Source organism: Mercenaria mercenaria, chromosome 14 (genome assembly GCF_021730395.1).
Source record: "Mercenaria mercenaria strain notata chromosome 14, MADL_Memer_1, whole genome shotgun sequence".
Taxonomy (NCBI): domain Eukaryota; kingdom Metazoa; phylum Mollusca; class Bivalvia; order Venerida; family Veneridae; genus Mercenaria; species Mercenaria mercenaria.
The window spans coordinates 73,264,388-73,291,330 of record NC_069374.1 but is presented as its reverse complement, the minus strand read 5'-3'; the positions used below and the strand labels follow the sequence as shown (position 1 = coordinate 73,291,330).

The 26,943-nt window shown below is 34.2% G+C and overlaps 1 protein-coding gene across 1 annotated transcript; it reads left to right on the top strand.

Annotated features, from left to right (window-relative positions):
* LOC123527615 (receptor-type tyrosine-protein phosphatase alpha-like) lies at window positions 1-26,943 on the top strand. The gene is made up of 21 exons (XM_053522715.1): window positions 1-84; window positions 13,013-13,070; window positions 14,007-15,368; window positions 15,790-15,907; window positions 17,287-17,375; window positions 17,663-17,889; window positions 18,526-18,619; window positions 18,942-19,006; window positions 20,059-20,095; window positions 20,340-20,443; window positions 20,712-20,837; window positions 21,021-21,169; window positions 21,912-22,047; window positions 22,161-22,289; window positions 22,576-22,681; window positions 22,909-22,985; window positions 23,614-23,748; window positions 24,123-24,248; window positions 24,827-24,984; window positions 25,203-25,338; window positions 25,764-26,943. Exons 1-21 carry the CDS (start codon window positions 1-3, stop codon window positions 25,839-25,841), a joined length of 3,594 nt encoding a protein of 1,197 aa, XP_053378690.1. The 3' UTR covers window positions 25,842-26,943.

Genomic DNA, 26,943 nt, shown 5'->3' with positions numbered 1-26,943 from the left:
ATGGCAGAAGCTGTAGCAGCAGTACCAGTAGCAGCAGCATCAGTAGTAGTAGCAGCAGTAGCAGTTTTGTTACGTTTTTGCTGTGTAATAAGACTTTTTTCAAGCAATATGATAGGTTTCATTTCGTTGACCCCTATATTTTAGCGCGTATTTCAATGTGCGTCAATGCCGAAACCAACAGCTGTAAAATTCGAAAAACTGCGATAACTGTCCTATTTCATAATTAAATATGTAAGTGCGACCACTCATTTTCTTAGTTAGGTCATTTCCTATCCAATGATTATAGTTGCTATTCAATATTTAAAGAAGAAATATCGACAGGGTTCTCTTGATTAAACTTCTTTACTACCTGATGAGGATGCTAACGTTGACTCAACTATATGATACCCCTATCTTTTGTTTTCAATGTTTATATGATTCCGTAGTTATGGAAATGTAAAACAAAACGTTTCTGTTTCGCTTCCTAATTCACCATTATTGTCGCTGTAATTTTGTTTGCACACGAGAATGTCATACTTACTGTCGTCTATATTCATGTTCAACAGCAAGATATATATTTCAAGTATGAAAATAAAATTGATTTCAAAAATGGTACCTAGACAATCGAATAGCTATAATATAACTAATCGTATTTTATTTTAATTTTCAAAATCAAGCGTTTAAAAAATATATTTTATCACATGTTAGCTTTTTATGTTGAAACTACCTTCTTGCTTAAGCGACCCAGCGTCATTATGACGCTGTCAAATCATACACAATCAATCATTTCAAATTGTATTACCATTTGTTCAATGTTTAACGCCATTAAATGCATTTTCTACACATTCCTACGAATAAATAAATACTGATCGTATAATATCCTTGTCGTGTTTATGAAATTGGACACTGCCGTATCAAGCTCTTTAATAGAGAGTTTGAGATTTCAAACTTCGCCTTCCCCTTCAACGTCTCTCATATATATTTTGGGTAAAACGTCACCGATATGCGTGTATTTTATTTATATCACACGTTGCTACTAAAGTTTTCCATGTAATATCACGTAAGCCTAAAACTTCTCTTTATTACTATGCGAAATAAAAAGCTTAGTTTCAGGATTTCTGCTTATTAAGTTATTTGATTATCCATATATATAATTAGACTAAATTTGATGCGAAACACTATCAATAGGTATAAGAATAATGAAGTTTTGTATGGCTAATGATTTTAACTAAATACATTGAATTGAACCTGGAAGTATGAAGTTATCAACTGATTTTGAGAAACATTGAGATTTTGCTCAAACTTTAACTTCTACGGCATATTTGTGTCCCCAGGCGGTATCGATTATACCAGATGGGCCTTTTTGTCGTATGAAGTGAGTTTTGAACGTCCGAAGATGTGATTATCACGAAAGTCGAAACTTCATTCTTTTTTACATCTACTCTGTCCACATACTCGGCATCAAAGACTGAAATCTGGATGGAGGCACATGGCATGACAGTCATTTTACTTGAAAAATAAATAATTACGCGCAATTATCATTTGGTGGAACATTTTATTTTCACATCCAAATAAAATCAATCTGTTTCTGTTGGACACTTAATACGACAATTGCGTTTTAATTATAAACATAAAATGGTACTAGAAAGACGGAAAATTCTTCTGAAGTATCAGACAATTTCAGATCTATGATATCAAGATGAGAGACGTTTCCTGTTAGCCGTATGGGATAACTCCATACTTTAAATGCACGGAACCAGAGCCTGGCAGTGGGACATTGTGGGTTAATTCCCCCTTTGATTCTTACATTTTACAAAGAAAGTCGGTCTTGAAACTCGGCGTGACCCTCCCCCCCCCCCCCCCCCCCCCCCCCCCCCCCCGAAATGGGTGACCCCCTCTTTAATGTTGGTGTCCCTCTAACCAAAATTCCTGGATCCGCAGATGCTTTACTTATAAAATAGTATATTAAAATCATATTGTGCTGTCTGAGAGTTTGGCATTAAACAGAGTCATACAGAGTGTCATTATCACGTTGATATGATCATTAATGGTTATTAACTTTGTATGTGGATATATGCACGAGTTCTGCAGCGGTAGTATTGCGCGACTTTAGGAGCGCAATATTGTCCGCGAAAGAACGAGTGCATCTATCCACATACAAAATTGATAACCTTTTTATTACATATCCACTATCAAATGATTAATTTATATCTAAATTATCGTTCTGTCACGAAAGACAGGAAAAAATACGAAAAAATATTCTCCGAAAACGCAATAAACAAATCAAACTGACGCGCATTAATATTTTCCGCGGAAATGACGTCAACTTTGACGTCACGCGATTCTTTCCATTACAACGTTAAGAAAACATTCCACGTCCTATATTAGTCCAACTCATGACGTAATTATAACCTTCATTTCATTTCAGTCTGATAAATTACTACGTGCCAGTATCTAATAGGTCAGATTAATCAAAGTGTAAAAGTAAACAAAATGTTGCATAAATTACAAATTAAACAAACACACAATAGCAACACAAATCTAAAGAAACGAGATCCGCAATGGACAGACCGTCAGGGGAGGTAACTAGAGTCACGGATTGGGACTAGTCCGATATGAAAGCGTTCAACGTCATGATATGGAAAAATATTGCACGATCGCGGTCCATTGAAACCCAATGGAAAATAATTTTAGGTATGTAATAATCCTTTTTATTTCTTCTCATGTATGATTTACAATCGTGCATTGTATACTGACTATACTGACATAATTTTATATAAAACCTAAATGTTTGGAGCAACACTAACAAGTTTTTACATTGTTCACATTGGCTTATCGTTTTATTTTATTTTTATTTTATTTTGGTAATCGCTCTAATATCCATGCGATGATTATATTAATTGAAATGTTTTTTTTTATTTAATTTTCATTTTTTTATTTTTAAAACCTCTTGTAAAATTCCTGCCCTTTCGGACAATTGGTATCAAAATGCACGAAAAAAATGATCATAATAACGGATAAATTGAATGGGCGGATTAAAAGAAGTAAGGTTCATTCTAATGTTTGAAATCTCAAGAAATTTTAATCGAACTTCAACTTCATACGTTAACTTCGCAAGAGACGTTGAAGGGGAAGGCGAATGTTGAAATCTCAAACTCTCTAATTTATAAAACGTGACTGAACGTTGTTTTAATGTCTGTAACACGAGTCGTCAGCAATATTCTCCTGACACTTTTAAACTTCCCGTTCAACTTATAAAAAGATTATTTCCTTCAGGGCATAGTCCCTTAAACATTTTGCAGCATAGCATTTGTCACTTTCCTTGATTTTTGATTCACAACACATAATAACTGTTGTTAGATGAACATGGAAAGTTAAAAGCTAATTCAACAATATTGTACCGTATTCTGGCCCATTGAACATGATCTTGTACGTAGGAAGTCACGTTTATAAAGTTTCTTTATTTCTCTTCCTGTTTCACAGTTATAGCATTGACGTTGATCGCAAACTAAAATTTACTACTTACTGTCTGCTATGTTATGTTCGACGTGTGATAAAAAGGATATTTCTTACAATAAAAAATGAACTGGATTTCAAAAACGGTACGTACACAAGCACATTTTTCATATATGATTGCCACTTGTTTTGAATCTTAAAACTTTATTTCTGAATGAAACCCTATGCATTGTGTGTCTGTATTTAAAATAATAATGATATTATTAATCGGACATAATGTACCCTTCTGTATGCTAATTATATTCTTATATAGCATATATAGCAACAGACTTAATTGAAGGACTAGTTTTAACGTCCGTCGCCGGTGTAACGTTGTAAACTTACCACCATAGAATAATGACCCCCTGTCATTATTGATCGCTGCCGATGAGGCCGCGATCATATTGAACAGTACAAGTATTTGCACGCTGGGGAAAATATTTCATGATGGACCTGTGAATTCTTTACTTATGGGTGAAACAGGTCTCATAAGCGTAAATACGACTAGCTTCTACTGATTATAAAAACATACCGTATGATTTGTTGTGAATTAACTGTTGTTGTACTTTTAGTAGTTCAACCGTCACCCTTGTTTAAGAGCAACATTTAAAAAACACGTTTTTTTCATCCTCAAGTAATAAGTAAGTAGACTCGCCCAGTTTAATCAATCTAGACGCATAATCTAACTTACGAGCGTCTATTTCACCGATTTACATTCGGAACATTTTCACGCGTTTCGGCTTTATCGTATGTTTAACATGGGATTTTTGAACCGTCCAAAGATGTTGGAATGTTTGTCTCATTGTTTATTTTTTTAATAAAACTGTTACTGCTTTCATTGTTTACCACTTTTTTTTCCACCCTTGCCCGAAAAAACAGTAATGAGTTTGTACACTGTTCAGACAATTGTGCTCTGTTGAAATTTAACCAAACACAAGTTAACCTGCATAAACAGAAAGCATGATATGTCACCATGCGCGGATCCAGAGGGTGGTACCGGGGGTGCGGACCCCCTCTGGAAAATCTTTAAAAAAGCAAAAAATGAAGTGCTAAATTTCAAAATGTCCAGAGGGGGGTGGGGGGGGCGGGAGGGGATCGGCCCCCCTCTGAGAAAATTGGCTGTGTCCGTGCATGGTCACTATACCTGTCCAGTACTGGACATTACGGTAAACGCTTCTTTCTCGCACAAATGACAATTTCGCAACTTCTGTCCGGTTTGTACAAATTTCTGGCGGCGATAAACCATTTGACTTGTTTTATATAGAATAGTGACTCCCCGGTCATAATATTATGACCGGGGGTCATAATATTATGACTCCCTCACACGTAGAAAAATGACCCTCACATAGAATTGTGACCCCTATAGAATAACGACCCCTAACCCAAACCCTAACCCTAACCGATCTAAGGTACACTTACAACATAATTATCCCCCGCCGAAAGGCATCGGAGGAGAATATAGTAATTGCACCCGTCCGTGCGTCCTTACAACATTTTTGTGACCGCAACTCGTCATCCATTATAGGACGGAATTGATTCGAACCTTCATGGATTACTACTACCGATGCCTAGTTGTGCAAGAAGAAAAAAAATGGATTTGCTCCACCTGTTCGGGAGCTATGGCCCTTTGTTACTTTTTTCTTATAAGTCGTGACTGGAATCGTAACAGAAACTTAGTTAACACATTGTGCAATGGCTTTTACTGTTACAAAGGGGCATAATTATTGCTCAAGACGTGTTACTTAAAAGCTCTTGAAAAGTGACAAAAATCACCCAAAACTCCAGGGAAATGACTATATTTCATTATTATATTGAAATTCGAACAACATCTTATTGTCATGGGCGTCACAGGTCATAAAAAATGGGACTTCCCCAAAACCGATTTGCATATTTTATACCTTATATTGATATAATTGTTGACTTTTTCTACTTAAAAACGCCTGAAAAGTGACAAGAAAATCCTAAAATCGAAAGAAGCGTGTCTCGTCAACAATATACTGAACTTAAATAATTTCTAACGATGAGGAGCGTCACAGGTAATAAAACCACTGGGCTACCCCACACCCGTTTCGCCTATTTTTGGAGGTATATATGAGTGACATATAGGTGACATAATGAAGGTTAAGGGTATTTGACATCACTTTCAGGGGTGGCATAAACATTGTACATTTCCACATATAAATTGCCTTTTTACAATCTTGCACTCCCGAAAATGAACTACTTTACCGTCAATAGTATTTTTTCGTAATGAGCCCGCGAGCTCATGCTATTGCAAAATTAGTGCAACATGTAGGATGCAATAACAAAATGATGTTTCCTCTAAAATTTCGGACAAAATCACCATTACTTTAAATTCCAGAGTGCTTACACTACATTATACAGAAGGTAAATTAATGCTTACATACATAATTATACGTTATACCTTGCGTATAATGCAATGTCACAAAGATACGAGGCTGTTTAAGGTACTAGCTCACCGAATCTTTGAAAAATAAAACTTAAGTATGTTTAAATACTTGAAGTATGAAACTTTTATGGGTAACAAAAAGATTTAGATCTAAAACATATTCTAAACAAAAAGTCATGCACCTTTAAAGCAGGAGTTTCGTGATCTTTGCTCTAAGTATGTTCTACCGTGTACCTCGAAAGTTGCAGGGGTTCCAAGTTGCAAAAGGATTCCTTTATGTATCCCCCCTCCATTAGGTCATCTGTTTCTATTGGTAAAGGTTTGATACGATGAAACAATATCCTTTTGGTGACACCTATCCTTTTTAATAGGCAAGCGCGCTACCATTGCGCACCGAGGCTCACACAAGTGGTAAGTATTTATTAACAAATAATTTAGCTGATACGCAATATGGAAAAACAATTAGAATGAGTGACCAGTAAAAATGTGATTAGCGTCAGATCGCCGATAGCACATGATGTGAATCTTTCTAGTCTGTCATCTTCCGGTAGAGTTTATCAAATGCCATATCTGGAGAGGCAAAGAAACAAATCTTCTCCGTAAAATAGGCAATAAAAAGGACCAAAATCGATGACGAACCAGCGTATAAATCATATTTCATAATGATTCTATTTTCGTTAATGTTTTATTTCTAAAGGATGATCTCAATTTTTATCAATAAAACATAACCAGAATCATTTCAGATGACTAACAAAAGATTAGAATACACTGTTTGTAAACAAAACCAAATTATCCTCCTGCTTAAATATCGGCTCTCTATTTCTATAATAACCTTAAAACGACTTACGTATATCTTGTATTATCGTAAATTTCATTTTTCAATAGCTGTACGTTTATTTCTTAGCGGGGCCTCTTAGTTATACTGCTGTTGTGTCAGCTGTAGACGCAGCAGCAGCAGAAACAACAACGATAAATATAAGTAATAGAAACACGACAGTGACTTGAATTGATATAGAGTATATTAGTAATAGGTTAGGTGTGGGTGGTCAATATTTCATAGATAAAATCGTGGGGGTGGGGGGGGGGGTCATTATTTTATAAGGGGTGTCAGTATTTTATAGAAAAGGGGTCATTATTTTATATAAAATAATGACCGGGGGTCATTGTTCTATGGGAGTCTGTTTACAATGTTACACCGTCATATTAAACCTTCGTAGGAAATTTAAAATATATTGCAAACCAATATTACTACAAAGTGAAATTTGTCGGCTCTACCTAATCTTGGAACTAAAACAGTTTTCCATGCAGTTCGAACTTTTCAAGATAAATGTTATTATTATACCTCACTTTTGTCTACAATGATATAATCTAATTACCCGAAAAAGAGAGATTTTGACTATCAGAAACATTTTTAACCTTTTTGACACGTGACATAGCGAAAGTGACTGTCAGGTCATGTAACCGCGATGATATTTTGAATGGCATATAAGAGCAAATAACTGCTTCAATTTTTTGGCCAGATAATTGCCTCTCTTGTACACAATGTCATATTGTAATGACGTCACTACTTAATGTCTGCACATGTGATTATAGCGCTAAAGATGAATCTGTTGTATGAAATGAATTAAAAACTTTTTAAAAACTTTTTTATGTGCTTAGTTGTGTTCGGTATAATAAATAAGATATCATATGACAGCATTTATGACACGCTTTCGGCTTTCGCCTCGGGTGACATTCTGCCTTCGGGTTGACAATATTAATGTCACACACGCTGCCATATGATATTTATATAGTATTTTTCTTGGGCCAAGTCCTAATTATGTTTCAAACAAGATCAAACATAACTAAAGACAACACGTTCTTACTAGACTTAGATTAATCTGTCATGTGTTCTTCGGAAAAAAAATTAAAATAGTGAGCTTAGCAACATTATTTTACTGGTACATTCTTATAACAAATTGAGATAAATTCCAAACTTCTTTGATTGAAGATAAAAAACTTCATATTTTATGACTTTATTTATCAATAATATGCATAAACTTGATTTGTTGATATTTTTATTTTGTTTAATTATATGATATACATCATTCAGAACTAACGGGACGCAATGCCTAACTGTAGCAAACTGAAAGAAAAGAAACGAAATTGTAAAAATATCGACGCGGTGTACAGTCCTCGGTGTTTGGCTTGATCCCGTGGCACCAGTAACTGCAGAATGGCGCTCACGAGACCAAAACTTGCAAGCGATCATGTTCTACATAGCACACATTCATTTCACCGAAACCCCATGCTGGAAAATTCTGTAGTGTTTATAATATAGCATCTAATGTAGGGACATAATTTACGCAAAATTTCGCTTGGCACTGGTTTTGTTAAACATAACAGTTTGCAAATCAAACGAAGCCGAGTGTTCGCGAATTACAAATTATACGTCCGTAAACTGGGGCAGGGCTTTTTGAAATGCTGTCAGTCGTGCTCTAGTGGAATGGAAATAGTTTTGCTAGGATTTTGATTTACAACGGATCCATACAAAATGATTAAACAATGATGGACATGAATAACATGCAAAGAGACACGGATATAATTAAGGCGCAACACAGCGACTAAGGTAATATTACATTAAAAGAAATGAGTGTTTTATATGACAATAACATTCTAAAATAACTAGTCAAACTGAAAAGAAACATTAGAAAATATCAAATCCTAAAATGTGTTTCATATGCACTTTACCAGTTTATGACAAAGTTAAAGCTGCTTTGTTTACCTACGAATGGTAGCATCAGTTAAAACATATGATGTGATATGCTGTGTGACTTTCAATGGCGTATAATATGAGTAATGAGGAAGAGAATAGGTAACACGAAACATAATAATATGTGAGTGACGCATGGGAATGAGGTATGCATTGAAAGAATGCATTCTTTCGAAAAAGCGATTTGCGAAATAGTTTTGCTTTTACAGATCACCTTGCTACTTGCCAGCTTTTGAACCATCGACCTTCAATAAGCCAGCTGGATAATTTCCTCGCTTGAAAAATTTCCATACCAAAGCAAGGTTTCATGCCCAGTAAGATAAAAGGCAATTGAATGGAAGTCATTGACCTTAACCCTCGGCCACGGAAAGCACGCCCTACTCATTATATACTAGTCCTCTACCCCTTGGGTTAAAACAGGCCCCGCCCCGTGGGCACATGGTTTAATTCGACTTGTAACGGGAACAAAACGACTTAAAAACCTGCGTTTAACCATAAGGTAGACAGTGTAACTAAAAAAACAAACTTCAAGTAGGAACTATCTATTTTAGATACAATTATGTGTATTTAACTGCATCAAAGTATGTAGACTGAAAAAAGTATCAAAATATCATTTTCTGGAAAAAGTCATTTGAGCTGAAAAAAACATGATTACGGGTAAAATATTTGGAAAAATTGATACAATTCCGCTTAGACTTTATGGTAGGCTTACGTGGCTATTGACATAGAACCTCATGCAAACTGCACTTTCTACCTCTAGGCAGGGAAAACGCATGCATAATTGCCACATGGATTAGAAATCTGAATAGAAAACTATGTTAAGATCAAATAAGTTAATGCCCTGAGGAAAGAGTGACATTTTCTATGGTGAACTTTGTCAACAAACAGACGATTTTTTTGAGAGAGTTAAAACCCACAGAATTTCACAAGGTAAAATATGTTGAAAGGCTACTGCTGGAAAGAGTACAATCTCTATATATGAGTCAAAGTATCACTATATATGGGTAACATATCTAGAAATAGGGGAAATAAAAGACATCAATTCCAGGACTGTTAGATGTATGGCTGTGTTACCATGCATAGCATTTAACATAGATAGGTTACTTTTACTTTGCACTGTTATTACATGGACAGGATTAAGATTAACAAACGGTGTTCACTCAACAATTCATAATATAAACAGATTATTTCCCTTGTGTACAGAAAAGCTTAGGGTTAGTCTCTACATAAGGTCCAGAGCTTAGATATTTAGTGTGTGGCATGCTCTAGCTTGTTAAAATCACCTTGGGGTCAATATATGCCATGCCCTGGGGTACCATGTTTTACATTGACATATATAGGAAAAATCTTAGAAAATCTTCTCGTCCAGAACCATAAGGCCCAGACCTTAGATATTTGATATTAAGTATTGTTTAGTAGTCAGCTATCGAGTTTGTTCAAATCATGACCTTGGGGTCAACAGTTTTTACATAGGGAAAAACATTTAAAAAAAATCTTTTCTGAAACCATAGGGCCCAGAGCTTGGACATTTAGTATGTGGCATGCTCTAGTGGTTCTCTACCAAGATTGCTCAAATCATGACCCTGAACTTAATATAGGTCACGCCCGAGCGGTCCCTTTGTTTGCATAGAGTTATTTGTTTTTGAAGCAATAGCAAAGAAATTTGGACTACAGGTATAATGTTTTATACAGGTTTCAATACTTGTCTGAATCGTGACCTACTTACCTACATTTTCGTTTTTGAAGTTACATGATAGAATGTTGACCACATATATAATTTTTGATACAGACATCAATACTCATATTGAATAGTCTTAATCATGACCTACTGGCCTAGTTTCTTGTTTTTGAAAGCACAACATAGAAATTTAGACCATGTTGATATCTTTTGATACAGATTTCAATACTCATCTTAAATATTCTTAACCCTGACCTACTGATCTACCTTCTTGTTTTTAAAGCTACAGCAAAGAGATTTGGATCACCTGTATAATTTTGATACAAATTTCAATACTCATTTTGAATAGTCTTAATTGTGACCTGCTGACCTACATTCTTTTTTTTTTTGAAGTTACAGCAAAGAACTTTAGACCACATGTATAACTTTTGATACAGATTTCAATACTCATCTTTAATACTCTTAACCCTAAACTACTGGCCTAACCTGTTGGTTTTGAAATTACGGCAAAGAGATTTGGACCACATGTATAATTTTATATAATGTTATATATATATTAACAGTTTAACCCATATTTACTCATCATGTTTGACACTATTAATCACACTAATTGCGACTGAATTGGTACCAGATCTGCATTTTTGCTAATTCTGGTTATATCATCTCCGGACATGTTGGTATCATTGAACCTTAGAGAAATTCGTACAATATTGTCTATATGTCCAATTTACAGAATGCTTTCCGTTAAATTTGATTTGATACCCGTTGTGGTAAGATTGATGGGTGTATGGAAGTCTTTTATGTCAAATATTTTCGTCTAGGAAAGGCAGATTCAAATGATATTTTAGCTACAAAACATGCCTTTGATATATTTATGATTTTTATGAACATCTCTTACCCCAAGACCTAGGTATTTCTTTGGCCATTTAAAGACAGACATCAAGACTCTCCATGCAAAATATGTCCAGTCCTTGCATATAAAGCAACTAACTAATTGAGCCAAGATAAAAGTACTACACTACAGACTGATCAATAGTACAAAGTATGGACCAGCGATTATATGAGGAGTCAAGTAATACCATAAAATATAGTATGCACCTGATAAACTATAGGGATGAACCTTTTATAATTTGTCAGGGCATGTAATGATATTTAAAACCCTCGTATGTTTACTTTTCTCAAAATGCACATTCGGCATGGCTACTTTTATCATAAACTTTTCAAATCTAATTTTAAATCATATCACCGTTATACAAAATTACTTATCAAATTTAAAATATATTCATATCACAACCTGATAGTAGTTTTGAAGTTGCCCAAGACTCTTGGGCAGTCATTTTCGACATTTTTCAAATCTATAATATTTATCAAAATATCTAGAATAGCTGCTGACCGTACAGTTCCGAGACATACTGCATGCTTAAACTACAGCCCTTTTACAATTAGTCGGCTTGCATCTTTGATTGTGCAATGATGGTTCAAGCTGAATTAGTTTATAAAGAAATTTACTGGTTTGATACTTTTTTAATGTTCTTCTTCGTTATAACATTAAGCTTGTTTCATACAAGTTAGTTGGCTTCTGCAAAGTTACTGAGAGTGTATGTTTATGATTTCTTGGCTCATTTGGTTTATATATCTTTATAAAAACAGATTTGTGTTGTGATTACTGTTACGTGTGCTCGTGCTGGAGGGTAGTAATTTATACCACACTGTTTTGGAACATGGTAGGATTCATGATCGAGGTTTGGCTCAGCTAATTTAAAACCGATTGAAACTGTTATTGTGTACTTGTATTTGCATGTTGACCATCCACAGACGTATGTCATTGTTTTAATGATGCAAGTCTTTCAGACATAATATTTATTCAAATTATATTCGTTTTGAAAAATTAAAAGACATTCCTTTCATTGAAATATAAACTGCATTGACATTGCGAACAATGATAAAGCAAATCTATATGTTCTGAAATTGACGCACCGCCTGAATATCAAAAGTTATTGAAATTGCGTCTAAAATATGGGACATTAAGGTTTAGGAGTATATTATCAAAACGCAGAAATATTTGATAAACGAACAACATCTTTACCAATATTTTACCTGACCATTACATGTTCTGCCGTCCTGTCCCGTACGAAAGATACTTAAATATTCTGGAAAAGTTGTCTCCCTTTGAAAATGAATACCACAAAGAAATAAAAACAAACAGTTGCTGAAAACTGCGTTCCACCCAGTTATGGGAAATTTCAACATTCGCACGTTATTGCAAATGCATCAAAACGAACATATGTAACAGTTCTTTGAAATTGGTGAATTTTTAAAGGCGTTTAACTGTCCGGACGTGTTGCCCCTTTATGCAGTCCTTTTCCGGAATTCAATGTTTATATCAATATACGGACACTTGTTTCGTAAAGTAATATACATGTTTTACATGCTGTTCAATTTTCATGTGCAATAACTCTTTCTTTCTATGATTTGGTGTTATTTGAATTATTTCATCAAAATGTAAGGCTAAACGCTAAGAAAATGACATAATGCTTTAATGCTTAGCTTACTGTGGCATATTTTAGATTATCTTAGTTCCTCAGACTGCGTCGCCATTTAAATCTTGTTACATTGAATGTAAATGACAGTATCTTCCATGTTGCAAAGAACCATGTTTCCATTGTTACCTTAAATAATTATATATGAATGTGAATTTCAGATACTAGCTGTCTGGTTATTTCAAGTTATATTTCCGGAAAATTCTTTGGTATTCGGAGGTAACTATCTTTTCTCCATAAATGTTAATTATGTTACGGTTACCATATATCGCTACAAATGTTTCTAACAATACATTGGTATATTGCTATTAATGCAAACACTACTGCTTTACAGCTGAACTTCAAAATCTTAACATACTATCAAAAGTTAAGGATAGGATTTCTATCATTATGATTACTTTCTGTCTTTTATCAGCCGGTATTGAGTGTAAATTTTAAATCATATATGATGAGTATGTTAAAAAAAAACTGATTTATGGTGAAGGGATTAAAGTTTATTCAACGTTTCGCTTAGCGATATAAATCAAATCAATTATGTGATTTATCTGTTTACAATGAACCTTTCATCAGAAAAGTATTGAATAATGAAACATCTGTATTTATTTACAGTGCAAAAAAGATAATATATAGAAATAAATGTCTTATTGCCAAATCCGACTGTTTTGGTAAAATTAAAGAACATAATTTGTATAATGATTTAAGCATAAAACTGCTGTTCTTGTCACTTATCGGTGTTGCTTTTGCCAGGAGAGTAAAAGTGTGTTAACAGATTCTGGCACTCACGTGCTATTAAAACATATTTTTATATATTCGCGTTCCTTAGTTAAGCGTGAACGTATTACGGCCTATAACAGATAATTCAAAAGGAAATTACTTCAATGTAAATAAACAGCACTGACATTCTCGCGCATTTCATGGAAATTTAATGATTTAATGACGTTAATAAACAATATATTCATTTTTTTAGATTTTTTACAAGTTGTATGCTTGAGTAGCGTAACTGCATGTTCATTTCGTGTTATGACATCTTCGGAGTCCCTAGAGATTCGTTGGTATCCTTGCTGTAACGGGCTCGAGCACCAACTGATATCTCGGGAATCTGCAGATGCTATAACACGAAAACACATGCGTTATCCCTATAATGTTATGTTTCAGATGGAAATGAAATCGCGGAATGTAAAATTAACTGTGCGTGTTGTAAGAATCAAGATTGTGGTCCAAAAGGTTACTTTTCCGAAGGTAATTGTTATCAGGGCTGCCTTGATGGGTACCACGGTGCACGGTGCTATCAGAAATGCACTTATAACTGCACAAAATGTGATCAAGTTGTACACGAATGTACGTCCTGCTACGAGGGATATTACCCTGGTTCAAAAAGAGACTGCACAGAAAAATGCCCCATTGGTTGTAAATCATGTAACTCTAGTAAAATTTGCACTGAATGCAAGGAAGACCTTTACAATGCAAATGGATCAACAGATTGTCCATTTAGTCGTTGTCCGTTACACTGTGAGTGTGAGGAGGGTATGTGTATATCATGTAAAGCTGGTTACTATGATGCAAGTTCAGAATGCACCAAGACATGTCCGTCTAATTGTGTCTCGTGTTCATCAAGAGATACCTGTGAAGTGTGTAAAGCCGGGCATTACAATGGCCACGAATCTGACAATGACAATAATGTACTTTTGAATAACTGTACACACGAATGCAGAACAAATTGCTCCAGCTGTTCATCTTTTGAGGAATGCCTGCAATGTGAGTCTGGTAAATATGGCATAATTTGCGAAAACGAATGCTCAGTCGGGTGTAAAAACAGGGTTTGCCTGAAGAAAAATGGCAAATGTGAAGCTTGCTTGAAAGGAAAATATGGAGAAACATGTAGCCTTCCATGTCCCTACAATTGTCATAATAATACATGTTACAAAGAAACCGGATATTGTTTTGCATGCAACGGAAACTATGACGGAAACGAATGTAACAACTGTAAAGCGGGGTTTTATGGGCCGTCATGTAACGAAACTTGCTCTAGTCAATGTTTGAATTCTACTTGTGATAAAGCTACAGGACAGTGTCATTTTGGTTGCAAAAGTAATTATTCTGGAGATAAATGCTGTGTAAAGAGTGCTAATTGTCTTAATTGTTCGTCAAATACTGAATGCAGTAGTTGTAAACCGGGATATTTTAGCGAGGGATGTAATAAAACATGTTCTCCAAATTGTGCAGATTCCTGTGGCATAAGTGAAGGCTTTTGTGCATCGTGTAAAGGTGACTTTCATGGTCTGTTTTGCAATTTATCTTGTCCAATATCTTGCAAAGCACCACAAAACGAACACATCAGTAGATGTGAACAACAAAGAGGAAACTGTCCCTATGGATGTGAGGATGGTGTTTTTGGTCTAAAATGTAATGAGACGTGCTACAGCGGTTGTATTGAAAATATATGCATGCAAGATACAGGAACATGCACAAAGGGATGTGATAAACTGGCTGAAGATCCTGAGTGTCATTTAAGTTCAGGTAAATTAGCATTTCCATATAACAATGCAGATATTTAAATAAGTACACATACATTATTACATATTGCAGGATCTGATTTGTGCTATTGAAAAACAGTATTTCTACAAACAAGTTAGAATTTGTAAATTTTGTTATCTCACATTATCAATTTGAAAGATAATTCATGTCACACGTAAACAAACATACCCTCATAGAAATGATATGAAACATACAAATTTCGTATATGCATTTCATTTATGTTTTAGTAAATTGATTAAATTGAATCATGCAACGTCTTTTGTAAATGTTCTTTAGATAGATTTTTATCTTATCACTTGCGCTTTCTTCAGTAATTTGGAAATTCACCATATGACTCAGACTATGTACACTTTAAAACCCTATAAAACTCTTGATATCCGTTTGAAAAACATTTTCTTTGCAGGACAAAGGTCCATTGAACCTCCTCAATCGAACGTTACAGGACCCGTTGTAGGAGGGGTTGTCGGTCTTATAATGTTAACAGCCGGAGTCGTTGTTGCGATTTTCTTCTACAAACGACGGTAAATACTAACATAAACCCAAACTGTAATTTTTATACCCAGTCATAGATAATCAGGGCGTGTAGTAATACTCCTGTCCATATGTTTCCTTGCGACCCGGCGTCCCTCCGTGCATATAATATCTGACCACAGATATGATTGTATTTCAAACTACTTCAGATCATGTGTCTTGTCCACACTATAACTATATTTCGGATGCATAACTTGGCATAAACCGTTAGTATAACACGACAATGTGTGACCCTACTTCAGGTAATTTCAATGACACGTAGAGGTTAAAGATATACGGTAATTTCCATGTCCACATTATAACTTTTTGTTCAAGTAACTTGTTTCAAATATTTACCATAACTAGACGATGTGTCGCTGGCAATACCTAAACTCCTTTCTCAAAAGAAAAGGTCCCTTTGATACGTTGCTGACATTAGCTCCCTAGCGGCTTGAATTTGGCGACCTTGCTGACAAGCGGTTTTAAGTTTCAGATTTTTTTATCGTATGTCCTAAAACATTATTTTGCAATAATATACTTGGGCGTGCCGAGCCGCTAGGCTGCAAACTTCAGGTCGCTAGGTCGGCGGGCTGCCAGAGCGCTAGGCCGCCATCGTCATGCCTCTTAGACGCCAAATTTAGGCCGCTAGACCGCCAACTTCAGATCGCTAGGCTGCCAGGCCGTTAGGTCGATAACTTCAGCAAGATAATGACTTGACGATCGTGTCCGGTTTCTAACTGTAATTTGAATGGATGGCTATTGAGATTACTAGGCTCAAATATTTGCTTTAAATCGGCAATACTTCGCGTTTAACACCTAGAACCCTAGCTTTAAAGTCTTTATCACACTAAGAGTCTACTATTTGCCTCGTTCATTCTGTAAACTTTTTTGTATGCGATCCTTTATGGGATATTCAGATGAATTAACAAGACTATGTGCTATTTACAATACACATGTCAAAGCTAAATACAACATTTTCAAGGTAGTGTTCCCTGTCCGGCCCTATTCACTATAATAAGGTGAAATGCTCAAAGCAAGACGTACGCCGCATGTAAAAAGTCAAAGTCTTACTATTGGTTCAATATAACTATTCCACTGTAGTACTGCCAAGGAGCACGCACTTTTGTGCTTTAACATCGAAAGTGGCGACATTCTTGTCCCATGGACACATTTCTAATATGAATTGAATTATATGTACTGTTATTTGAATAACAATAATATCGAAATCGTACCGGACATATTAAAACTTAAGACTTTACTCATAGTATGCACATGATTATATATCAGCTAAAAGTTATCAATTCGTTTGAGTCAATTTTGATCAGTAATATCAATGTTAACGTAAACAACTATGTTAAGTTTTTCATAATACACGTAATGTTTGATTTAGATGCATAGGCAAAGAAGAAGACAGTCCAGGAAATGCTAAAAAACCGGAATCTAAGAACAAAGAAGATCATGTATATGGAAACATCCCCGGTAAGATCATACCTGACATTTGTCTTGTTAATAATTCAAGAAATATTTATTTCAGACTCATAACACCATAATTACACTCTTTCTGAAGGTAAAAATTATTTAGAATTATTAACACGTGAATTTACTCTAAATAATGTTCGGCAGAGCCTCGTTACTGCCTAAATAGTTAACCTCGAGCTAGATATTTCGATCTACACCTTCAATCTGTGTTCAAACGAATAGAATAAGTTGGAAATGTTTTCAGCAAATCTATTGAATATGCAATGCCATTGCCTTTGAAACTGCAGACAATGCACTCTCAGGGAAAGAAACACAGAACAAACATTCGGTGAACAAGTCATCACCTGTAATAGATATTGATGACGTTGAAATAAACGAAAAATCTGATGGTTTAGCAACCAAACCTGACGGGACGTATTACAACACTGAACATAATAACCACAGAGTGAATGTTGACAATCTACTTGCGTATGTTACCAAGGAACACGTTGATTCATTTGAAAATGAATTCATGGTAATTTGGACATTTTTATTTAACCTGCTATTTCATGTTTAAGCATAAATGAGTTTAGTATAATGGATATGAATGTGTCGTGAAAGGTTTATCCTACGTATGAATTTACCGTGAAACCTAGCTAAAATATACGAATCTGTGAGTATCAATAATATGTTATCTGATGTAAGAACTATATAGTATAAAATGGATAAAAGCGGTCAAAATATGATATGTCTTCTTCTTTCTCTTTGAAAAATGCAGATTAACCAACCAACATAACATAATTTGTTATAAAATGTAAATGTAAATGTATATTGCATAGCGTGGGATAAAATCCATATTTTAAGCAACTTTTATGAAATTATGTTTTACATTTGTAAAGCTAAACATCACGGAAAAGTACCTGTACGAAAACTTCCTTGTTCAGTCGTCTGAAAAATAAAAATAATTTAAAGATCGCGAGATGACTCAACTAATATTGTATGAATAGAATTTTATATCACGTCTTATGTAATAGGAGCGGTGTATTTTTTTGTTTGATGTTGATATAGATCTTCAGCAGCGGAAAACAAATATCAAAATTACTATTAACACGCCGTTACGTCACGATTTAAGTGCAGTTATAATAATTATTATAATTGTTAACTATTACAGAAGCTAAATAAAGGGTTAGACTTGACAGAAAATTGCACCGTTGCCAAAAAGCCCGAAAATATTGCGTTGAACAGGTACAATGGAATATACCCCTGTACGTATTAAAGACTAAATGTACTAGTAATTGAATCAGTTTATTACAGTTGTCCTTGCAATAAATCGCATTATGTATTCAATAGAAAATACAACGATTGAAAAGTAAATATCAAGCATTCTATAAAACATATAGGCCACAGTTATAGCTGGTTGAAAAATATCGAAAGCAGATGCTCGATTTATCCTGAATTCTCAGTCTGCTCTAAACTTTAATTTCACAACAAATGCCATGTGTATTCTGAAGTTACTCAAATTTACACTGAATACAACAGTTTGGTTGCAAAACTTTGTGTAAGAAGTGTAACTCGTACCTATTCCAGATGATCATTCTAGAGTGACTTCGCCTGGTCAGCCTGACTATTTCATCAATGCATGTTACATCGATGTAAGTATATAGGTCTGGATTAATATTTTAAGAACAATTTTTGTATTCGTCTAGGGACACTGAATCACTTGTCCCTCATGCCGTGGGCTCGAAAACTCTCTTGTTGTGTAGTATTTTTAATGTAAAGACGTTATCCAGCTGGCATATGGGAGGTCGGTGGTTCTACCCAGACGTCCGCTTGTACATAAAATAATACCCGGATGGGCACCTGGGATCTTCCTCCAGTATCAAAAGCTGGACAGTCGATACATGATCAATAACTTTGTCGGTTTTACGTAAAACCTAACAAAAGCAAAAAGGTGTTCATCGTATTTTAAGATTTATCGTCGGGTATATGAATCGGCGATTGCCATTGTTTTGACATTTAAAAGTGCTAGTTTAGATTTAAGTTTCATGCACACAGGGCTGGGATTTTCTGTGGTTGTTGCCCTTGCATTCATAATAATATATTATTTATGGCAAATTTGATTAAATCATAACTTGATAGTTGCTCTTGTTCCTTATTGTGTGTTTCCCGATTCAAAATAAGTCATTTTACGGAAAAAAACATAATTTCACGGTGCAAACGATAAGACTTATCCAAGCTTTTATCGTCATTTTTGTTAACGGCTGTTTGTTTTCTCTTGTTTTGTTTCAGTGCGCTTCTATTAGAAAGAGTGCTTCAAAGAAAGTATTTCGTTTCACTTAATTTATTCTATAATTTGTAAAATACGATATCGAAGGAAATAATCCATCTACTAATGGTTGTCGGTGTAGATTTGAATATCCGTCTCTCAGGTAGCTGTTTTGGCGGTAACTCGGCACAGCCTCGTTGCAGCCGGAACAGCTACCCTCAAACCAGATAATCCCATCTGCATCGACAGCCAATTAAAATTAAAATGGCTATTGATATTCTAGTAGATACCAATACTTCTATTATATAATAAAAACAGCACTGCTGTATCATGATATATTCGTATAATTTGAATGTAAAAAAAAAAAACATGAAATCATTTGCAACAATATTGAAAAATAATTTCCATGCATTTGATAGACTGGTTTCTTGTTTTTAGGGTTACAACAGAAGGAAAGCTTATATCGCCTCTTTAGGTAACTTTTCACTATTCAACAATGTAAATGGCATGGAAGTCTATATTTCTAATGTGATTAGTAATTGTTTGGTAAAGAAGATACAAAAGTGCAATTTTGCGGCCCTGTAATTTATTCCGGCTTTGTTCGTTTTTGCCTTAAAAAGCATGTGTTGGCTGTTTATTGTGTAACAGAATGTTTTCATACATTTTATTTAACAGTTTTACTGAGCAGTTTAAATAATACACGAATCATTTTTGTTAAGGACCTACTGCAAAGACTACCGATACTTTCTCTACATTTTGGAGTATGGTTTGGAATGAGAAATCTGACATCATTGTTATGTTGACAAATCTCCGTGAAACTTCGGTATGTAAGTTACATTACAAACTTATTTAACAACATTAAGCGTCAATATATCTGTACCACCTGACTGCATTGAGACAAAAAATAATTATGAATCTTCAATAAAGTTTATAAGAAATAATTTCTAATACTTATAAAAGGTGGCACCAATTTCATTAAAAAGAACAGATGCAAAAAGAAAACATTATAATTTCTCATAATCTGTAGTTGTTTGTAAGTTGTTCTGTTACATTTTTAATAGTGTACTGTGTACATTTTATTCTATAAATAGGGCATGAAGTGTGAACGATACTGGCCAAAAGTGGAGACAGAAACGTTGTATGGTCAAATTAATGTAAAATGTCGAAGTGTAGAGGAATATGCTGAGTACACAGTCAGAACGTTCACCATTTCAAAGGTATTTGGAAGCACGATGGATATCAGTAACTTTACACACCTTCGTTAAACTGAAATTTCTGTTTGTGTTTCTTTTATGTATTCTCGGCATCTAATCATTTAAGTCATGGACAAAACATGTAACTGACTCATATCTGTATGTAATATGCCATTACGTAATATGTATTTAAATGTTTCGTCTCAGGGTCAAGAACAGAGAAACCTACTGCAGTTACATTACACGGCATGGCCTGATAAAGGCGTGCCCTTGGAGGTAACGAGCCTTGTAGAATTCCGACAAAGGGTAAAGGCAGTTCCAGTGACGTTTGATGGTCCTATTATAGTCCATTGCAGGTACATGACATTGTGTAATTTACAGAGGAAACGTGACGTTAAAATGTTGTATTTTATTTTGTTCTGCATCCATTTTTTCCAGTCGGCTTTTTACGTCACATGACAGTACATTATACACTGTATAAAAGACAAATAATAATCTAGCACCATTTGTCGATATGGATTTGTATGTTTATAAAATCTAAAAAGTAGATCCATCGGAAGCACCGAGAACAAGGCAAAATTGCAGACTCGGTTTGATTGAGTCTGTTCACGAGCAGTAATGAAAAATGCAAAACTGCCCACGCCCCTTAGCACCGGCTTAAGCAGTATTCATTCTATAAAACGATAAAATCTGCTGACCGCTTATCGTAACTGCACGAAATTTAATGTCAATAAACCGGCCGGTGCAACATTGTCATCATTGTATACATTGACATTGTTAAATTTTTAGATCTCCTCCTTCTGTAGGGCATGTCCATCTGCTGTTGTTGTTTTTTTTTTCACAAAGAATAAAGCATGCAATATAAAGGTTGTAAACATTGTTCCGAATAGGTTAAAATATAATTTGTTCATAGCTGAAATAAAAATCGATTAGATTTGGATCTTGTTCTTTTATGTGTAAGTTTTATATTTTAAAACAGTTCAAATAAATTTTGTATTTTTACGTGTACCTTAATGTTTAATGCAAACTTTTACGATCTGGATAGCTAAAAGATATGTATTTCTTTACTTTTTCAATAATTTTGTTTGATTTTCAAAGTGCTGGAGTAGGTAGAACTGGCACCTACATTGCTCTAGACCAGCTTACAGAGGAAGGCAAGTGTGAAGGATCTGTTGATGTGTTTAACTGTGTAAACAGAATGAGGGAGCAAAGGGTCAACATGGTCCAGACTGCTGTAAGTATAAAATTCCTTGTGTCATTAGAAATGTCAATTAATAGATCATATTCCAATAATGTTATGTTACATCTAGTCCAATTTTTACTTTCAATATGTTTGTTAATTTATAGGAGCAGTACACATTTCTTCACAAATCGCTTGCACACTCGCTTTCATTCGGTTGCGAGGCACTGACAGCTGAGCAGGTACAAGGAATTATGTACCAAACAGATGACAGGATGTTCACAAAGCTGTACCAGGTACTCATAAGTAGAAAGTGAATTTCATGTTTTAATATAGTAATCCCAGTTCAAATTCTTTATAAACCACTGATAAATAAATGCTAAAAGTTATGTATATATATTGAAATAAATATGAACACTTTTGCTATATGTTCCAATGTAACTACGTATAGATATTGTCACGGGATGTCTATAACACGCTATTTGAACGGAAATAGAAATATGAACAGATTGTTAGTTACGTTTTACCGGTAGTAAATTAAAACATGTCAAAATCGCATTTCATTCATTCTTCTTTTTAAAGACATTACGGCAAGAAGTTGATATCGAGAGCAAAGAAGAGGTAGACGCACGTAAGGAGAACAGACGAAGATATAAGGACAAGAACAGGCGACAGTCTGATATACCTGGTAATTTAATTGGCCATAGGAAATATAATTAAATTGTTCTAATATATGAACGAATCAGTTGTTGGTATATAAAAAGAGTCATTTGTGTCAGGATCAGTGTTACTATTTTGTAAATCTAGGCAATGGTATAAAATGGTATTAGTTCATGTAAAAAAATTATTGCTTTTTTGATACTTAGATATAGTTTTAGATCTTCTTCCTCAAGCAATATATTTTGAAATTCAAAGGAGGCAGTAGTCAAGTGCGATTGTACCTCTCTAGGAAATACGGACAACATGACTACATCAACGCCGTTTTCATAAATGTAAGTATGTTTTCTTTTATAAATTACTGTGCTATGTCAGAGAACATTACAATTGTCTGGCCTGAATGAAAGTTTTGTTCATTATATTTGTTTATTTAAAAATGTAACGTGTTGCTTTTCAAAATATATTGACGTACACAATTGTCATGGAATCAGGAAACAGAATAGTTTCACTATTCAGGACGAAATACATGCACTTGTTTGGAATTAGAAATAAAACAATGTAATATAGTACAAATTAACATTTGAACCGTGATTGTATAGTGCGTGCTTGTTTAATACAACATGAAAGATTTCATGAACATAATCAAACCGAGGCTGCTATTGGTTTTGCTTGGTTGTGTTCTGTGCTTCCAAAGGATCGTCTTACAGATTTTATCATTTATGTCAACATCACTGACTTGATCAGTTTCTTCAATCCGTTTACATTACAAAAATAATCCAGTTAGAGTTATGACATTTGAATGACTTTGTCTTCGTTTGCCTAGTTGTTTTCGTCTATGTTTTTTGTGTCTATATATTCAATATGTAACGACAATGTAGGGACCCTTCTAGAATGCAGGTGCGTTTCATTTGTTTTCTTGCTTGTTTACAACTAAACTCAGTAATAATTAGACTATAACTATAGAGTTTTAGGATCAAGAACCTGTTCATTGCTGCTCAGTCTCCGCTTCCAGGAACTGTTGAAGACTTCCTCAGCATGATATATCAACAAAACAGTACATGTGTGGTAGCGTTGGAGGAGCAACACAATCAACACTATGTAATAAGTATTTCTTTTTGTTTGCAGTATGGAAATTTCGTTTGTAGATGTTATTGTGAGAGTTTCTGTTTATAATGATAATGTTTGATACATGACAGCGATCAAGTTGTTTTAATGTCTACCTCACAGTAAATTCTGACATCATTTAATCATAAATTAGCATCATGGCATTTTGTGTTTGATCAGTTTACATATAATTAATATACTAAATAAATCTGCAAGATTACCAATCAACATCTAAACTGATAATAGCTGGTCTACGTAAATTGTTAACACTAACAATGCAACTTAACATTTCATGTCATCCCGTAAACGTTCATCATAAACATTTTAGCTGTCTTAAATATTTGTACAAGAACCAGTTTTTTTTTCAGGATGTTGGAAAATATCTTCCTGCTGATAATGAGACTTACACATTTGGTAATTGTACTGTAATGAGCTCAAAATGTGAGACAAAACCACAGTATGTTTTGAAGAAATTATCCATTCGCAATGAGAAGGTAAGAGACCGAAGTTGCTTGAAACACTTGTCACTTAACAAATTGATCACTTACCGAAATTGACGTAAGAAATATGGCTCAACAATTGTATACATTAGAAATGAACCTTTTAAGTATATATAGTACATTGACGAATCACAAAATGAAATAAAACGTAGAAAATATTATATAAGCATTAATTAATTTGAACAAGTTACGCATAAAAATAAATGCCTACAAATTATCGTAACATGGTTTACCGCAAATAACAAAGGTTATGAGCATATCAGAATTGCACGCTGTCCACATAGTTTCTAAAATGAGTTGCGTTTTATTGAATGGATGACGGTGTCTGTTTTTAGTCCGATTTTCAATATGTTTACCTTAGATACCAGATTGTATGTAAGGTACCTAGGCAAACTGGAAGGAAGCACAAAACACCCCAAACACAGCCATAGAGCCATGCATCGCAAAGTAGGCCCACAACAAAAAAAACAGCAACGGAAAAATATTGTAGACGGGTTGTTTCAAAAATACAACAAATACATTTTAATTATTTCGAACTTATTTCAAACATTTTTTTCGCATTTTGTTCACAGGGTGACGAGAAAACAGTTTCTCATTTCCAGTACAAAAGCTGGGGAAATTCTAAGAAAGTTCCAGATAGCGCGGAAACATTTGTACAGTTTATAAAAGAAGTAGAAGGTTGCATCCGCCGACGAACGGAGGATACACCTCACATAGTAGTTCACTGCTTGTAAGATACATTTAATTCTTTGTTTTGTGTAAATGCATTTTTCCCACATTTGTCCCTTTCATATCTAAGACGGTAAATATGAATTTGAAAGCATGCATTTCTAATAATTGCAAATAAAGAAGGTTATTAAGCTTGTGACGTTGTTTTTGTTCTTTTTTTGCATAAAGGCATAGTAAAGGGAAGATGTAATATTAATATATATAAAATATTTATTTAAGAAACGGCTACGAAAGGTCTGGATTATTTTGTGTCGTGTACAAAATGCTAGAGAAACTGGAGGCAGAGCGACAAGTCAGTGTTGTGAACACTGTGAGGAAAATCAGAACACATCGGAAGCAGTCTATAAATTCTGTGGTAAATTTACTGATCACATTAACAATCATAACAGTTTAAAAGTACGTCGCATAAAAGTGGAACAAGGATAAAGGGATGTTGCACCTTTCATGAACAAGCTTTGCTATTATTTTGCATGGTTCCATTTTATTCTTCAAAACGATGCTTCTTATAGAGTTCTTCCGTTATGTTTCCGTAAATACATTTTCTGTGACATTCTGACTCGATGTTAATGTCTCATGCTTATGTCAGTGTGAGAACAAGTGCTTGCATGGAATCAAGGGACGATGGGAAACTTAAATGACTGCCCTTAAATACTGCAGTAGGTTTACATGAAGTCAATAAAAAGCAAACCAACATTTGTTACAGTAAAAAGATCTTCTTCTTAAATATTTTGTAGCTTAATTTATTCTTTGTTATTGCATTTGTATTAAATTTTATTTCAGGAACAACTCAAGTTTTGTTACCAGTGCATTTCTGCCTATATGGAAATATACAACACCTACTCAAACTTCGCTACTTGAGAAATTGTGTACAGCTCTTATTCAAAATAGTTCTGATTGTTTAAGGCAGGAAACAGCGAACAGTAGACTGATAGAGACATAAAGACAATTTACCAATAATTGTACATTAAGAATGAATCTTAAATACTTACAATTACATTTTGATGTACATAACTATTTGCTTATTTTTGTTTTAACTCCCATATTTATTTCTTGTATTTTTGAAGTGTTTTATGTATATTAAAAGAAACTTTTAACGCCCTTTGATATATGTTTGACGTTTTCTTTCAGAATTCTATGCATTTTTTTCTTACACATTTAGACAAATATGTTGTTAATGACATAGCAAAATTTTAACAGAATCAGATCGTGCACAGATATCACTTCATCTATTTTGCAAGATCTGTCAATTTCAAATTAGTCACTACATCACACATAAACGTAGTGTAAATTTTAACTTATATATGGTCTTATATCACCAATAGATTAATTCTCAAGATACAAGACATTCAAAGACTTTTTTGTTTGTTTTTGTCAGCATTTACCTACCGTATAACCAGATTCTGCTCGTTTGTTATGTGTATTTCTTTTAAAGTTAGTTTAGCCGTAGAATACATAAAATGATATTATAACATATTAAGATTTTGTTGAAATTTTGATATATGATTTTTCTATATATGTAGGAAATTTCAAAGGCGTAATTTTATTAATATGGAAGATACTGACAGATATAACAAGGGGCGTTAACAGTTTTATAAAGTGTATATTAAATTAAATAAAAGTGTGCTATGGATGTTTTTCAACCAAGTGTATATAAAGCAAAATATATCATTATATAATACAAAAGTCTGAAAGTTATTAATATGAGTGAAAGAGTAATGAGAGTTATTCATCATTTTGTTTGTCAAGTAATTGATATTGTTTCTTTAAAGGGAAAGGAATGCCAGACAATAAGTTACTTCCACATGAAAGCCATCCTCAAGCCTTTCATAACGCTGAAAGAAGTTTTAAATTTTAAAATCGGACAACTATTGAAAAAGATATGGAAGTTTGAAACTTAAAAAATGGCTACAGGAGGCAGCCATTGATGACGTCGTTTACATATTGTTAAATTCTTTATTTA